General features: G+C 44.4%; 1 protein-coding gene across 1 annotated transcript in view; it reads right to left on the reverse strand.

Moving 5' to 3' along the window:
- Positions 1-2,497: 2,497 nt before the first annotated feature.
- GNAI2 (G protein subunit alpha i2) overlaps positions 2,498-16,089 on the reverse strand; it is a 31,936-nt gene continuing 18,344 nt past the window's right edge. Inside the window, exons 3-9 of the mRNA XM_075183880.1 lie at positions 15,636-15,777; positions 13,166-13,326; positions 8,649-8,777; positions 7,098-7,227; positions 5,645-5,798; positions 4,678-4,875; positions 2,498-4,320 (exon numbers count right to left, since the gene is read on the reverse strand). Of these exons, the coding sequence (XP_075039981.1) occupies positions 4,685-4,875; positions 5,645-5,798; positions 7,098-7,227; positions 8,649-8,777; positions 13,166-13,326; positions 15,636-15,777 (907 nt within the window). The 3' untranslated portion in view covers positions 2,498-4,320; positions 4,678-4,684. The remainder of the gene's footprint in view (positions 4,321-4,677; positions 4,876-5,644; positions 5,799-7,097; positions 7,228-8,648; positions 8,778-13,165; positions 13,327-15,635; positions 15,778-16,089) is intronic.

A 16,089-nucleotide genomic window follows, 5' to 3' on the forward strand; every position in this document is an offset into this window, starting at 1 on the left:
TCCATGTCGGAAAATATTTCCCAACCAACAATTTTCAGTTTGCAATGATGGCTGGTCTTTTACAAAATGTATGGCTTTTATTTCTTGAATTGAGAACTACTGAATTGATTAGCTGCGTTAGCACTGGTTCCTAGTGACTGGATAGGCTGCACTCAGTGACGTCACTGGTTCCTAGTGACTGGATAGGCTGCACTCAGTGACGTCACTGGTTTCTAGTGACTGGATAGGCTGCACTCTCAGTGACGTCACTGGTTCCTAGTGACTGGATAGGCTGCACTCTGTGACGTCACGGGTTCCTAGTGACTGGATAGGCTGCACTCTCAGTGATGTCACGGGTTCCTAGTGACTGGATAGGCTGCACTCTCAGTGATGTCACGGGTTCCTAGTGACTGGATAGGCTGCACTCTGTGATGTCACTGGTTCCTAGTGACTGGATAGGCTGCACTCTCAGTGATGTCACAGGTTCCTAGTGACTGGATAGGCTGCCTCTCTGTGTAGATGACAAGTGCTCTATAAACTGTGAAAGGAATGTGAGAAAAGTAGTGCAAAGGAAAAAGTGTTGTTAATTGAAATCAGATTTTTACATTTCTCCACCACAGTTTACAAAGAAAAAAAAAGAGCAGAAACATGATTGGTTGTTGCAGGAAACACGCTATTCTTTTGCACCAGTTGTTAGATGCTCTTGTATTTCACACCATGTATAGTAACTTGTGTTTTCCCACAGAAGCTCCTGGCTGCGTCATCTGACCCCAGGGCGAGCAGCGAATCCTGTCCCCCATACACATAGAATATATACAGTATGTAACGGATGTGACTGCTCCTCTATATAGCTACAAGGAAGATTATAGCTATTTTTAGGGAAATGGTAAAGTAGTTAGATGTCTGGGAACTAAAAACTATTTATAGTTGGTAAAAGGAGACAGACATAAGATATATAAACATTGATTGAAAGCTCCATGGACTATCCAATCCTCAGGAATGAGACCGGCACTGTAAGCAGAGATCATGGCATGCGTACCTCCAAACTGTCCCCATTTAGGCAGGACAGTCCCGATTTGAGGAATGTGTCTCACCATCGATACATTAGTCCTGACAGTTATCCCGATCCCATTTTTGGAAAAGTTGGTAGGACAAGCCCTAGATGTTACTGGGGGAGGGGGCATGTCCTACCTCAACTCTATAGTGCAGTGTAACACTACATGGTATGTGAGTTACATGCAGGAATAATGCCCCCCCCCCCCCCCCCCTGTATTACACGGTTTCTCCAGGTGCAGATTTCTCCTAACTGTAGTCAAGTGGGGTCTAATATAGGAATAATCATAGTACTAAAACCAGTGACACATGGAAACATGAGGTCCTGGGAGAGAGAAGTATATGTAGTGTCGTTTCAGCCTCTAATAAGGGCACAACATTTTGTGGGTGATTCATACAAGCAGGCAAGGGAGGGAGGGAGTTTCACATCAATCTATGACAACAAATGATGCATTCATCATTTCCATTGGACACATCCTTGAGATAGCCAGTGTTTACTTATAACAACGTGTGCAGCAGATTTAAAGAGAAACCAATATAATTATAAGCAGCATTGTACCCTGGGCAATGTGGCAGATAATAAGGTTGTGTAAATGGATTCTGCGCAATGTGCCTGTGAAGGAGCTTGGTCGTAATTATTAAAGCAATTCCACATTCGTTAATTTCCACAGAACAGTGCCAGCATTTGGAAACATTACCCTGAATCACACTTGTCACCACCGTGTTGAATATCTGAACATCCGGTGGTATTACCAGTGTTGATAAGTTTGGCCACTGGGCACTATTGTATGTTATACTCGGAAGTTCTACAGATTCCCTGGTGACTTTGTATCACTAAGCATTTTCCGGAGCCCCAGTGACTATAGAGCGGCAGACACCGATCACTACAGGTTTCAGGACACACAAGTGACATTATAGATGTATAAACGCCTGAACAAACATTCCTATAAAGTGCCTAGGGATGTCCTCACTACTTCTCTGCCACAAAGTAAAATTGAAATAACTTCACTACTTTAGAAATAATTCTACTTTGTTACAGCGACGCACAATATAAAGTATTGTTAGTAAAAGCAAATAATATTTTCATGTGTATAATAAAACACGTACAACCCAGGTTATCTGCAGTCCCCTCAGGTGTCTATCCTCTAAATCAGGCCTGTCCAACCTGCGGCCCTCCAGGTGTTGTGAAACTACAAGTCCCAGCATGCCCTTCCAGCTATCAACTGGTTGTCTACTGGCAAAGCATGCTGGGGCTTGTAGTTTCACAACACCTGGAGGGCTGCAGGTTGGACAGGCCTGCTCTAAATAGTCACATAACTCAGAGAAAAGCTCAGTAACCCGTCATTGTGTAATCTGCGGCAGGTCCATGGGAGCCAGTTGCGGATTAGTTGCTTTGGGACTCACAGTACATTCACACGGTCTTAATAATCTCAAACAAAGAATATGGTAAATTAAGGGTCAAGAGTCAATTTCTACATTTTATTATTTAAAACTTTGTGAACAATTTCAGAGCAAAAAATAACAACAAACTAATAAAAGACAGTGAGGGAAAAGAGCGGCTCTGGCAGGGGGAATAAGCAATATACATCAGACACCCCAAATCTAAGGGTGTGACTTGCCGTCATCCCTCTCTTTGTTAAAATGATCATCATAGAGACAGCCATGTTGTTGGCGGAGCCAGTGTTCATGGGAAAGCCGCCCATCAACAGGAAACTGTGATATCGCGATACACTTTATGCCCCAGAGTTGTCACCAGCTTGATAGGACGTACTCACGAGTCTTGGCCACGCCCACAATATGGCTGCTTCCACTGTGTAAGGGTAATGGGTACACTAAGAAACTTTGCGATGCTTCCTCCAGTATGTGGTCATCGTCACGTCTTCATATTTTGGTCCATGTCGCTGGGGAAGCTGCCATTTCATATTCCCAAATCTATTTAAAAAGATAATTTTATCCACCACTCACCTGGCCCCAAATCCATCACTTTCCTTCCTCCCTAATGTAACCCCGCTGTAGGAAGCTACCTACACTGCCCCATCGTGGCATGTCTCATGAAAATGGTGAGACGGAAATTGGTAATGTACATTTAGCTAATAAGAGATGACCTTGTAAAGCATGTCCCACATATGTTAGACTGAAGTCAGCCTGGGGAGACAGCAGAGATTACTGTGGACCTGGAGGAAGTTACATTTTTTGAATTCAGGAGGTGGGAAAAAGCAAAGGATTCTGGTATCTTAAGAGTGTTAGAAAACTTGAAAGAGGGAAGGGGGGGGCCCTCAAGATAAGGGCGTTAATAGGAAGCGAGAGGCAGCTCTTATTATCCTGCTATGTGCTGAGCTAAAGTTACAATATTTATTAAGATAAACCTAAAACATAAAAAATAAAAAAAACACACAGAATTGCTGAAGGCACAAAAGCTACTGTTATTTATCTCCTGGGGGAAATCCTGAAATATCACCTACCCACCCCCTTCAAAAGGAGAGAACATTTTCCACTTCTGATCTATATTCTAGTCTCAATTATTTTCCTTATTTCCATCCTTTTATTTCATTTAAAATGGATTACACCCTCTCCCAGGAATGTGAGTTTTGGTAGAGGGATTAAACCTTGCTTGAGGAAGTGCAATGTAAGCGGTACTAGCAGTGCCAGACTGGGGGGCAGACATTGTGCTATGGGCCCCCCCCCCCCCCCTGACAAGGAAACCATTAATATACAGAGAGAATGTTTTAGAAGCCAAGTATTAAATTGCAATAAAGTGTAAAGCTGTAGCCCAGGGAGCATGCAGCAGGTGTAACCCATTCCCAGAACAGAATGGGATAACCGTGGAAGCGACATGGGTCTGCGGATTTCAGACTGTTTTGTGCTTATCCTTGTAATCAAGGAGTTAATAATTGCCTTTAAACCATCACATGCACAGACATAGCTCTGTAGCTGGCAATAAAAGATGCACGATAAGAAAATGTCCGAGCCAATCCTGGAAAAAGAAGCTGCTGCATATCACAATCCCGCGCCATTCCCCACCCGGAGCCCCGCCTCTTCCAGACACAACACGTGCAGGGCCGAGAGGTAGAGGGGAGCGTGTGACTCCTGGGTGTGAAAGCCGAGGGGTTAATAGAAGGACGCAGCGCAGACTGCAAAGCTCAGCCTTGTACGGAGTACTGCTCTTCACAGCAGACCCCATCGAGCAGAGGAAAGGTTAATTACAAAATGAGACACTCAGGATAAAAACTGTAAAATCCACAGAGGGGCAAAGGGTCTCTGCTCCCCAATCTGACGTTGCCAGCACCCCTGTAGGAGACAGAGAAAAACATTGTCAGACGATACTTTACAGACATGAATCATATAAGTGACACAGAGCACAGAAAAAACAGTAGCACGGCCGTGACCCACCATACGTGACCCGTGCACAGGAACTTATCCACTTTCATTGTTACATCGTATTTCAGTAGCTTTGGTTATATTATTGTGTCAGTCTAGTCTATGGAAGGACTGTCACTGGTATATAGAGCCACACCGCCACCTACAGACGGTTCAGAGGTACTGCACCCATAAGTTAGTCAGAGGTCAGCAAGTTGTGGCTTTGTGCTACCGTTTCGTCGAAAAAGCAAAATATTGAAAAATAAAAGGGCGCCGCCGGCAACTCACCTTGGGGTTAGAACAGACCACAGTCCTTTAGGTTGTTTTTGATGATAACATCTGTCACTGCATCAAACACGAACTGGACATTCTTTGTGTCTGTTGCACAGGTGAAATGCGTGTAGATCTCCTTTGTGTCGCGTTTCTTGTTCAGATCCTCAAATTTACTCTGGATGTAACTGGCTGCTTCATCGTACTGATTTGCACCTGATGGGAGGACCGTAAAGAAAGGGGCAGAAATGAGTGACCGGGAAAACAGAGACACATCCAACAATGTGGAACAACATACAGACCATTAGTAGCAACACAAAGTTTATTAAACCCCCTTCCCCCATTCTCCTTACTACGTTTCAGTACCAAATGCAGCAACATGCCTTCTCAGGGCCCCCGGGTAATCGTGCCCCCTGCTGGGGCCCCTGGGTAAGTGTGCCCTCCGCATGACAATTTATCATCAATGCCAACATTTTTATTTATATTTTATTTTAGCCCATATATTGACATGTTTTCTTTCATTCCCTCTGTAATAGAAAACGTTGGCTGGAATCTGGATGGCGATAGATACTATAGGTGGCGTCAGATTAGCACTTGAAATGCTGTAATAAAGCGGTCACAAGCTCCTCTTCTGGTACATACCAATCATTGCGGAGAACCCTAGTGCTTCCAGCATCTACAATGTCACCTCAAGTTGAAGGCAAGGTTTGAAAACGTTTACATATGTATCTCAGAATGGCGCTGGGAGCTGTTAGATTAGATGACTTGAAACATTTGGGGAGGGAGGGGGGTTTACAGTACAATATCAACCAGAAATAATAGAGAATGAAGGAATCAAAGGGCTAACATGGAAGGAGTGACACACAGAAGCGAGGTCCAAACATGCAAACATTGCACCAATGTCTCCAAATTACTGAACTGAAGAAAATCGGGAAATACAAACAGCCTGGTTAGAAACATGGAGATGTCGTCTCTCAGATCTCACCTGTGTATTCCGGGAAACAGATGCTGAGCGGACTTTGTGTGATCTTCTCCTCAAACAGGTCCTTCTTATTGAGGAAGAGTATGATAGATGTCTCCGTAAACCATTTGTTGTTACAGATACTGTCAAACAGCTTCATGCTTTCATGCATCCGGTTCTGGAGAGGGGAAGAGAGAAGGTTACGTAGAGAAACACAGCGGGACGGTCCTACGGGGACAATTCGGCTGTGGGGTACTCAGTGTCTTATACACCAGCTCTCCCCTCTAGCACAGGTCACATATGCTCTGAGTTTCTGCATATATATTAGTCCCAGCAATTTAATCACCTACTGAGAGCAGGATTCCAGCCATTCTTCACGTTTCATGTGTTTTTATATATGTTTTTTTATATATGTGTTTTAACTATTTTTATATGTTTTACTTTATCAAAGTAAAATGTTATGTTGTGTTTCTTGGTAGAAATAGGTATTTCTTTTAGTAACCCTCTCTAACAATTATTTATTTGTAAGTTATATGGGGTGGCGGGGCGGAAAAATTAAGAGAAAAATACACTTACGACCTATATAGTTAGTGCAAGCCAGATAATTTACCTTAAAATGTCAGCAACGAGCTCCCCAAGTACCAATCCACAATGTATAATTTATACTATCTGAAGGAGTTACAGGAACGGAACATGCAGCTGTACTGGGTGGTAATACAGCCACCTCTATCCCACAGTGTTAGTAGACAGCAGAGGCCCGGATCCGTTATTGATGACACAGGGAAGCAGCACTTCGCTCCCATGATGAATGCCGTGTGCGATGATTGGGAGGGATGGAGTGTAACCCCCTGTGGTTCCGCTGGCTGGGCTAACATGTCGGTGCTCTGAGACACCATTGTCCGCCTAACAGGCCACTGTCATTGAAGGACGGCAGCTGGTCACCTAATGGTCATTAGCCTCTGCTTGCAACAAACACATAAAACCTCTGGGTGTATTGTTCTATCTGCAGAGGAATTCCTATGCTTGGCAAAGCTGCAGCTTGTAGCCTGTTAGGTCTATATCAGCTGGTCTCTGGCGTATAAAGGACCGCTGCAATTAGATCAGTAAAGTCTATGGGATGTTCTTTTACAGCTCATACACACTCTGCCTGCAGTGTTCTCACCTAGCACCTGCAAACATGCATGTAGGATTAATGTCACGTCGTACACCAGCTGCAAACACCTAAAATATAAGAGCATCATTTCCCCCACTCTGATCTGTATCAAGCAGCAGACACAACAAATGCTGATAACCCCCATGTGACAGATCACATCCAACATATGTTCACTGGGCAGGCACTTGGCTCAGTTGTGCTCAGAGCATTAAGGAAAACATTCGCTGGTAACTAGATCATATCTTTAGTGGATAATATGGTGTTTGGAAGTAATAAATGGAAGACTATACGAAGCGGCAGAAGTGGCTTTTCCCTGTTACTCACCATCTCCTCATCCTCTGCCAGGACAAGGTCATATGCGCTGAGCGCCACGCAGAAAATGATAGCCGTCACTCCCTCAAAGCAGTGGATCCACTTCTTTCGCTCGGATCGCTGACCCCCAACATCAAACATCCTGCAGGAACCATGAACAGGAGTTGGATAATGCATCTCTCTACAAAGCCTAGTTCAGTTTGTCTCCTCTTCTCAAACGTTATCGTAGTAAAGCAGAATGTCTGTATGGGAGGGGTGCAGCGCCACCCTGTGGAGGTCTATAATAAATGTAGGTTTGTGGGGTGTAGATGAAAGGTTCAGTAGCCACCCCAATAAAAACAGTGGGTAAAAAATAACCCCAACAAGTGGCAGTTTCAGAAAGGCAATAACCTAAAATGTCCCACCGCTGCTCAGGAGAGGAGACAGTATGTCAGCAACACATTGTTGTGTGTGAAAAACAAAGTTGTTCAGCGCCGCAGACACTTCTTGCTGACAAAAAAACAAGAGTATTCTCAGTATGAGATCTGCGCTGCTTATATATTATTGCTGGGAAGTTTAAGAACTTGGCCACTGGGAGGCACTGTTCTATATAAAGTCTGGCAGAGTAAAATGACGCATTAAACAAAGTCAGAACGAGGTTCTGTGTGCAGAATAATGATGGTATTTATCTGTACTTCTACATAGGATAAATCTGCTTATAAACAACCTTCTCCAATTATTACTGCCTGTGTGTAAACTGCTCTCCCAGAAACTGAAGGATACGCCATGGATTTGCTGCAAACTGTCAGCGATCCAGACACACTGGGGTTCCTGCCCCAAGGATGCCTCAGGCCTATTAGCTGAATCCCTGTCCCCATGGCAACAGCTTACCCCTCCTACCTGTAATACAACGTATATAACAGTGGAAACGCAAGATTATATAATGGAGAAATAGACACTGCTGAATAGTGCGACATGTTACACCCCAGCTAATATTCTCACCCAATAAAGAAGCAATTAAAGAACGTGTCTCATTAAAGGAAAGCCATCAAGAAAAAATTACGTACACAATTAAATGTAATTATTTTGATTGGAATGACAGATTTTCAACATGATCACTTAGCTCCCTCCAGTAGTAGAACTCAGGCTCTCTACATCAGACAATGCAATGTCCATTGAGGAATCGGCATGTCATTACTGGGGGGAGGTAGAGTGTTATAGTACACAGAGCACCAGCTACACAGGTAGTGTCTGATACTAGGTGGGGGGACAGGTCAGTAATAATGGGGCTTTACTGGGTATGACAGAATGTTACAGTAACACAGGGCACCAGGTACACAGGTACTGTGACTACACACACTAGGTGTGGGGGGGATCGGAGACAGTAACACTGGGGGCTTGCAGTGTATGGTAGAAAGTTATAGAAACACAGGGCACCAGGTACACAGGTACTGTGATTACACACACTGGGTGTGGGTGTGGGGGGGGGGGGGGGGGGGGTGAGAGACAGTAACACTGGGGGCTTGCAGTGTATGGTAGAAAGTTATAGTAACACAGGGCACCAGGTACTGTGACTATACACACTTGAAGTGCAGGTCTTTGAATGTGAAGTGCGTTTCCACTATTCCCGTGGTTTTCACCCTCGTCCTGAGAACATCCTGCTGTGTGGGAACGTAGTCCGACCGGGAGATCCGCTCCAAATCGTTCAGGTAACTGTGGAGAGACAATTATAGGATACATTTCCAGGCCTGGAGAGTATATTAGCTGTATGACATAAAGGACATATAGAAGCAGTGATCGTGCAGCAGTTTCTGTCCCTTGGAAGACGCCAGTTTAAGCAGATCAAGTCTCAACCTGCTGGGTGTCTCAATGGGGATGAAAATGCTTCCGAACAATAAAACCCCAGGTGGGTCCCTCACTTACCACCCTACTAATTAATATTGATTTGACCTCGTTAAGGGCTATAATGAACTAATTATGCAGCTGCTGGCAGAAATGTACAGATATATGTAGTTATTTAGCACATTAATCCCTCAGAGAGAAGCTGCAAACGAGACTCTAAGGACGCAAGAGCTCCATTCACCCGACAAATCGAGGTTTGTGTTCCTTCTAAATCACTAGAACAGGCGACAGAGGCAGAGCTTTGTCAGTGCAAAAGGGCGAAGGCTCTATCTGTGCAATGAATATGGAATATTATTTGCAGTTTCGCAGAGGGGGGGGGGGGGGGGGGTTGGTGGTTTATTTAAAGGGCCACAACTAAAAAAAAAAAAAGCAAAGCTACCAAGAACATCCACCAATATATATGTAAAGGTTCCCATATCTTGAATGGACAGGATATATTTGACATTGGGTTTACTGCAATTATTAAGTCTAGTGCAAACTATTTCTCGGTTATAAACCATTTCATGTAAAAGGAGACTACGGGCTCATCCAGATGAGGACTCCATCATATCAAACACCTATGTAACACGATACAAGTAATATACAGTGTGCAGCACTGTGTGTACTGTCCACACAGACAGTGATGCATATCTTGTTCTCCTCTCCATTGCTCTGTGTCCAGAACACATGTAGCATGACAAAGGGATTGGTGGATCCAGGGCCTGATCAACCAATAGGCTGACCAGACTGCAGCCTGGGGCGCTGGAGCTGGCGGGGCTGGAGTCCCCTGGTCTAAAGGAGCGGTCCCGACTGTCACTACTACATGACAGGCAGTCTGGCAGCCGGCGCTTCTTACTGTGGTCACATGAGATCAGGACTTCTTGCTCTGGTTACGGAGATGTGGAAGTGCCCGCGGTCGCACTGACAGGCAACTAGCAGCGATCGCTGCCAGACTTTATAGCACTGAAGAGAAGACTGCTGCGCCAGAACAACAGGTAAGTAAGGAAGGGGGCTGTGCAGGTGAAAATGCTAAATGTGGGGTATGTGAAAGCGCTAAAGGGGGTAGAGGAAGGGGGCTGATGACATTTCTAAAGGGTGATGGCTGAAGGGGGTAGCTGAAATACATAAAAGGGGTAGATGAAATGGCTGAGGGGGGTATTTAAAAAATAAAGAGCAGCTTTGGGAGGGTATGATCTTTTTATTGTGTGGTGGTTATGAGGATGCTCTCTGTGGTCTCTAGGGTCACTAGAGTGTTAAATATTAGTCAGGTGGGGCTGATACATTTGATTATAGCTCTTTGACAACAATTTTCATATATTTTATTGCCTACATATGTCTGTGCTATGGGGTTGTTTTATCGAACTATAGTTGACTATTATGTTTGGACTTAAGAGCCTGATCATTTAGGGCTTGGTAACATTTAGCATTAGAATACAATTGCTGCATATTTTCAAAACTGGATCTCAACTCTCCCCAAACCAGATAAAGGACAACAAAGCTGCAGGAGCAGGTAAGAGAACGGCACAATGTCTAAATTTGAATACTGGAGCATTCTCCTGAGCATTCTTATTCAGGAGTATTCCTATGCGCCTATAGTGGGGGGAGAGACTTTTGAGAAGTTCCTGAAACTTGTACATACATATATTGGTGAACAGCATTAGTCTTTTGTACTTTAGGCATTAACAGTCCGTTACAGGAGGATATCCTAAAACCTGGCCAGGATCTGCAAAACAATTATCTAAGAAGACAACACATACAGATCAACAGAAGTGACCCAGCAATCTGCCTGAGTCCACCTACATGTGTGACCAAATTAGACATGTATCATGACCCCCCACCCATGAAGAGCAGCTTGATGTGTCCTTTGCCGTGTGTGACGAAGTAGGAAATACCCCATCACGCTTTCCTTATTTCTACAGAGTATCAGTGGAAGGAGACTGAACGTGGCATCTTCACATTTGAAATATGAACTTTTTTGGCTCAGCTGAGGATTTAACTGATTTATACACCTGCGATCAGGTAAATCCATGAATTGTAGCACAGGGAAGATTACAGATGAGGATTTAGAAATCATGTGAGAGATGCGGCATAATGAGCGGGCTGAGCGGTTGCCATCTGCTGCCAGATTCTTCCTTTGTGGCACACAGGGCGAAGACACCAGCCGGAAACTACCCCACCAGTGGGAGAGGGGAGGGCTGCACTTTGCATATTTTAGTTTTTGTTTTGGAACACTTTGTAACTAGAAAACACTGGAGGATCCCCTTAAATGGATCTGTCAGAACGGAGCTCTTCATGCAAAACCTGCTTTGCATATTTGTCATTTGCCATTGACCACTCGTTTGCTGGAGACAAAAACCCTATTACATCAGGCACTCGGAAGGCATAAGAAATACATTAGTGATGCTTTATGAGGTCGGGAAATTGCATGAGCCGGTATTAATATCTCAGCATATTGCAGGTTGTCCCAACTTCTTAAATCCATTCAAATATCCAGTAATCAAATCAGTCAACCGTGAAACCAGAAGACACTTGTAAAGGGAAACTTCCCATTACAAGGCAGCGCCGCTTTAAATTTAATTGCCGAAGACGCTGAACACGCCGGAGTTGAAGAATCCGGACATTAATACATTTACCCCCTGAATGTAGATATATTCAATTGACTTTTATTCTGACATTTCCTGACCCAATGCCATATTGTAGCAGCAGGGCACGGACATCACCGTAGTCTGGATGCCTAAATTGCCAATCTCAGTCTCTCCACCGATTGTTGCCGCTCAGCTAGGAAAGTGTTAAGGAACGTGTGTTGGTAAACGGAAAATTCCCTCAGCTTATTTGCATCCAGGAACATGTTCCATGCAAATAGGTGTTCTAGATGCTTGGCTCCCCCGTCCTTAACGCTGATTCACCTGCACACAGTCTAAATATATTCCACTTCATTTACCAATCTATTTTAGAATGTAATTTAATTCTGTCCAAGAGGACTTCATAGGTCGTCACGGAAACATTTTCCCTGGTATGAACTTAAGTGGCTTAAACAGATGAACATTTGCTGGAACGCTGCAGCTAGTCTACCCCTGCGCTCCACAAACTGAACTACAACTCCCAGCATGCTGCCATTGTCTACATGACCACAAGCTCCTCCCACCTCAGCGGAGCTCAGGGAAGTGCAAGCTGAAGCAGGGTTTTCACAGAGTTGTATTACACCATCAGCGAAAGCGCCGAGAGGGGTGTGACCATGTAGATCACTAGATCGCTGAAAGCTTTCCATTGGTCCACAAAGTCACACACTCTCCCCTATATTACGGCCTAATGGGCAGCACAGTGGCCTAGTGGTTAGCACTTCTGCCTCACAGCACTGGGGTCATGAGTTCTGCCTCACAGCACTGGGGTCTGTGTGGAGTTTGTATGTTCTCCCTGTGTTTGCGTGGGTTTCCTCCGGGTGCTTCTGTTTCCTCCCACAATCCCAAAAAATACTAGTAGGTTAATTGGCTGCTATCAAAATTGACCCTAGTCTCTCCCCCTCTGTCTGTCTGTGTATCTATATTAGGGAATTTAGACTGTAAGCTCCAATGGGGCAGGGACTGATGTGAATGAGTTCTCTGTACAGTGCTGCGGAATTAGTGGCGCTATATAAATTGATGATGATGATGATGATGATAATGATGATGATATCATTTTGAGAATCATCTGTATATTCTTCTAACATCTCCAGTTGCAAACACATCTCTGTTATGAACAGGAATTAGATACTAGATACAAGAGGTAATTATTGGTGTAACTACATCTTTATATCTCTGCCAGCAAGTTAGCCCAAAACGATTGCGGATTATTCAGCTGGTTAATCCGCTTTGGTGAAGACCTATCTGACCACGTGAGGTCATCATCCGATCCTGCTACCAGTATGCCATATGATCCAGCCGTTCGGCCTGAGCATCAAGTGCCCAGATCTTTGTGACCTCACCACACAGGTTCGAGCAACATGACACAGAACAAGTGCCCGTCCGACTGTGTGTGTATGATAAGTAGTAATACAGCATAAATTACTGTTCTCTGGAGACAAACTGTATTATAATTATATTTCCAGGGATGATACATTATGCAGCAATAAAGTATTACATAAGGATCCTTCTGGGCTTGGCAATAGACCAGGGCAGACATTATTGCAGTGACAGTATGAGCAGCTCGGACCCCATCAGACACCCAGCAGAGTGGTCACTTACTATGCAGCAGAGTCATTGAGCTGGTATTCCCGGGAACGGTTGAAACAGGCCTGTACCCCCTGATCCGACCACAGCCTGCGGATTACTCCGGCAAGATCATCCGGCAGGATTCCCTGCTCCTCTGCCGTACAGGACAGCGCAAAGAGCTGCCGCGCATCATCCTGTAGAGAGAGGGGACATAGAACAACTGGAGGTTACAGAATGAGAAGCGACGTCTCCTCTCTACAAATCAGACTAACAGTGAATATAGAAAGAATATTATGTAATGTTATTGTACAGTGTGTGGGAGAACTATATAAAACAGTGACAGCAGACTGTGTCTTTCCAGCCGTTGTGTGACTTGTAGTTCCTCAGGTTGTCTACATTCTCTCTGTACTGTTATATAATGCACCAATCTTGCTATGCAGTATCCTGCACCATATACACACACAGTGCACGTGATCAGAGAGGTCAATTACACCCAAAACTAGAAATGTAAGTGAGATACCAAATGTTACCTACATGTGATGGGCGATTCATCAGGAGATCCTCTCTGAACCCCAAATAAGGCACCTTGAGAAGGAGACGACCTCCTGCTCAGGACCATTAGGTACATGAAGGCACCCCCAGGATCGAGAGAGTGCAGGGAAGTAACCATTGGTATTTTATTATACCCAAAACTTCACTTTGAGGAGATCAGCCTTTAAACCCCATTGAGCTGTTGATAAAACCAGAGGTGGATATAGAGCTTTAGTGGCTCCAGGTCCATCAGAAGCCTAAGAGACCCGCATCCTGTTCCTCCAGAAACCAGGGTCCAACACCCCAAATCCTAAACCTTATGTAGCAATCCTAGCATCGATGGATGTGAATACCTGATATAGTGTGCTTACGGCAGGTGGTCACAGAAAACATTATATTTATAGTATGAAGCATCAGTTGCATTTTTATCCTACATTTTGGAGAAACTGTCTGAAATACAGAGCAGAGATTTTCACTTCGGCAAAAGATTTTAAAAAAATGGCACCTGGGACACAAAATGTGACATTGCAGCAATTGTCAAATGTGAATTATTTAAAAGGTGAATTTCATCCACTTTACCTATACATTAGTCAGATACGAGGTACACACGCACACACACACACACAGGGCCGTCAGTCAGATACGAGGTACACACGCACACACACAGGGCCGTCAGTCAGATACGAGGTACACACGCGCACACACACGCGCACACACACACACACACAGGGCCGTCAGTCAGATACGAGGTACACACACACACACACAGGGCCGTCAGTCAGATACGAGGCGCACACAGGGCTGTTATTACAGCGGCTACGGCAGATACTTGGGGTCAAGTGCTGTGTTAGAGGATGTTACACGATCATACAAATCTGCAGGTTCATGCTTAGATAGAAGATGCCAGATAGGATAGGGTTAAACTCCCTAACGGCAACAAGCGCTGAGCGCCCTGCAGAGAAGAATTTAATGAGAACGTAGCTTAACCAGGGCACCCAATCCCAGGACTGTTCCTAATTAGATTAACCAATCCCCAGTGGCTGCATCTCCACCAGCTAATTATCTCCATGACATGCGACCCATTCAGACGGATACTATAATGTGACTGGATGATAGAAGGACATTACAATTTATCCTGCACAATACCTGGAATGATACCCCCTAATACATCCTGGCATTACCATCTAAACATGGCACAAGACTTCACAGCTGGTCTTCCCATAACACAAGCGCAGTCTTTTCATTGAAATACAGGTCTCCAGATTATTGGCTGTTTATACCTCTATATGAACATTTTTTAGGTGAACTCCAGACTAATGCACATTTTATTATCAATAATCTTCCCCTATAGAACAGAAAGGGGTCTGAGCAGCTGCTCCATCCCACCAGTGCTAGCTAAGGTTATAAATGCCAGGAGAAGGTAGAGATATACTCAGAACAGCAGACAAGAGAACTGAATGGACAAAGCTCACAGACGTCTAATCAGCTTGGGTGGTCATCAGTAACCACTGCTCCATACTGCAGAAGCAACGGTTACCAGGGTGCAGGCGCTGTAGAACCGCAGTCATGGCCATTGGACTCCTGTGGTTTTACTGGCTGTGAGAAGACCAACAGAGTTGGTTCTGGAGTTGGGGAGATTTTATTAATAAACAGTAATTTCAGGGTCCCTACATATGAGGCCAGCATACTACAGGAACCCTCAAACCCCCTCCTCCAGATCTCTCTAGCCGAGACTTTGCTAACTTTTATCTGCCCTTCTGTTGGGCACAAATACACCTGAGAGTGTTAGCTGTGTGCTTGTCTTTCAGTGTATCTTACACAAGCACATGTGAAAGGTTAGGAATAGAACATCTGTTAGAGTGTATGTAGAGTTACACTACATGTGCAGAGAAGAACACGTGTGTGTGTGTGTATATATGACATACTATGGCTAACCCTGTAAATCATACACATTTTATAGCACAACTCTTACCGCTCTGGCCGTGTCCCCAAAGTCTATCTTCAGGTTGCCCATAGCCTTGATAATGGCCATGATGGACTGGATGGTGTTGCTGTATACCACTGCACGATACTGCTGGCATTCCTCCTCCGAGTAACCGTCCTCATGGATAATCCTGGAAGATTGCACAACATAAGTGGAGAACACCAACATCCTGTATATACAAATCTAACACCACAGCCAGCTGCACATACAGACTATGTAATGTTACATGCAATATACACAGGATTTATCAAGCACTGAGTGTCTTTACAAACATTCATCCAGGATAGAGATATGACAATAGCAGTCACACCACACATCCATAGCCAGTGACAAACCGGCACCTACCCCCCTCGCATTCCCGTCCCTCAATAATAAAAGTGTTATATAATGTTCGTCTAAGGATTATTATAAATCGTCTACACTTATATTAGACAGATACAAA

This window comes from Mixophyes fleayi, chromosome 8 (genome assembly GCF_038048845.1).
Source record: "Mixophyes fleayi isolate aMixFle1 chromosome 8, aMixFle1.hap1, whole genome shotgun sequence".
Classification (NCBI taxonomy): domain Eukaryota; kingdom Metazoa; phylum Chordata; class Amphibia; order Anura; family Limnodynastidae; genus Mixophyes; species Mixophyes fleayi.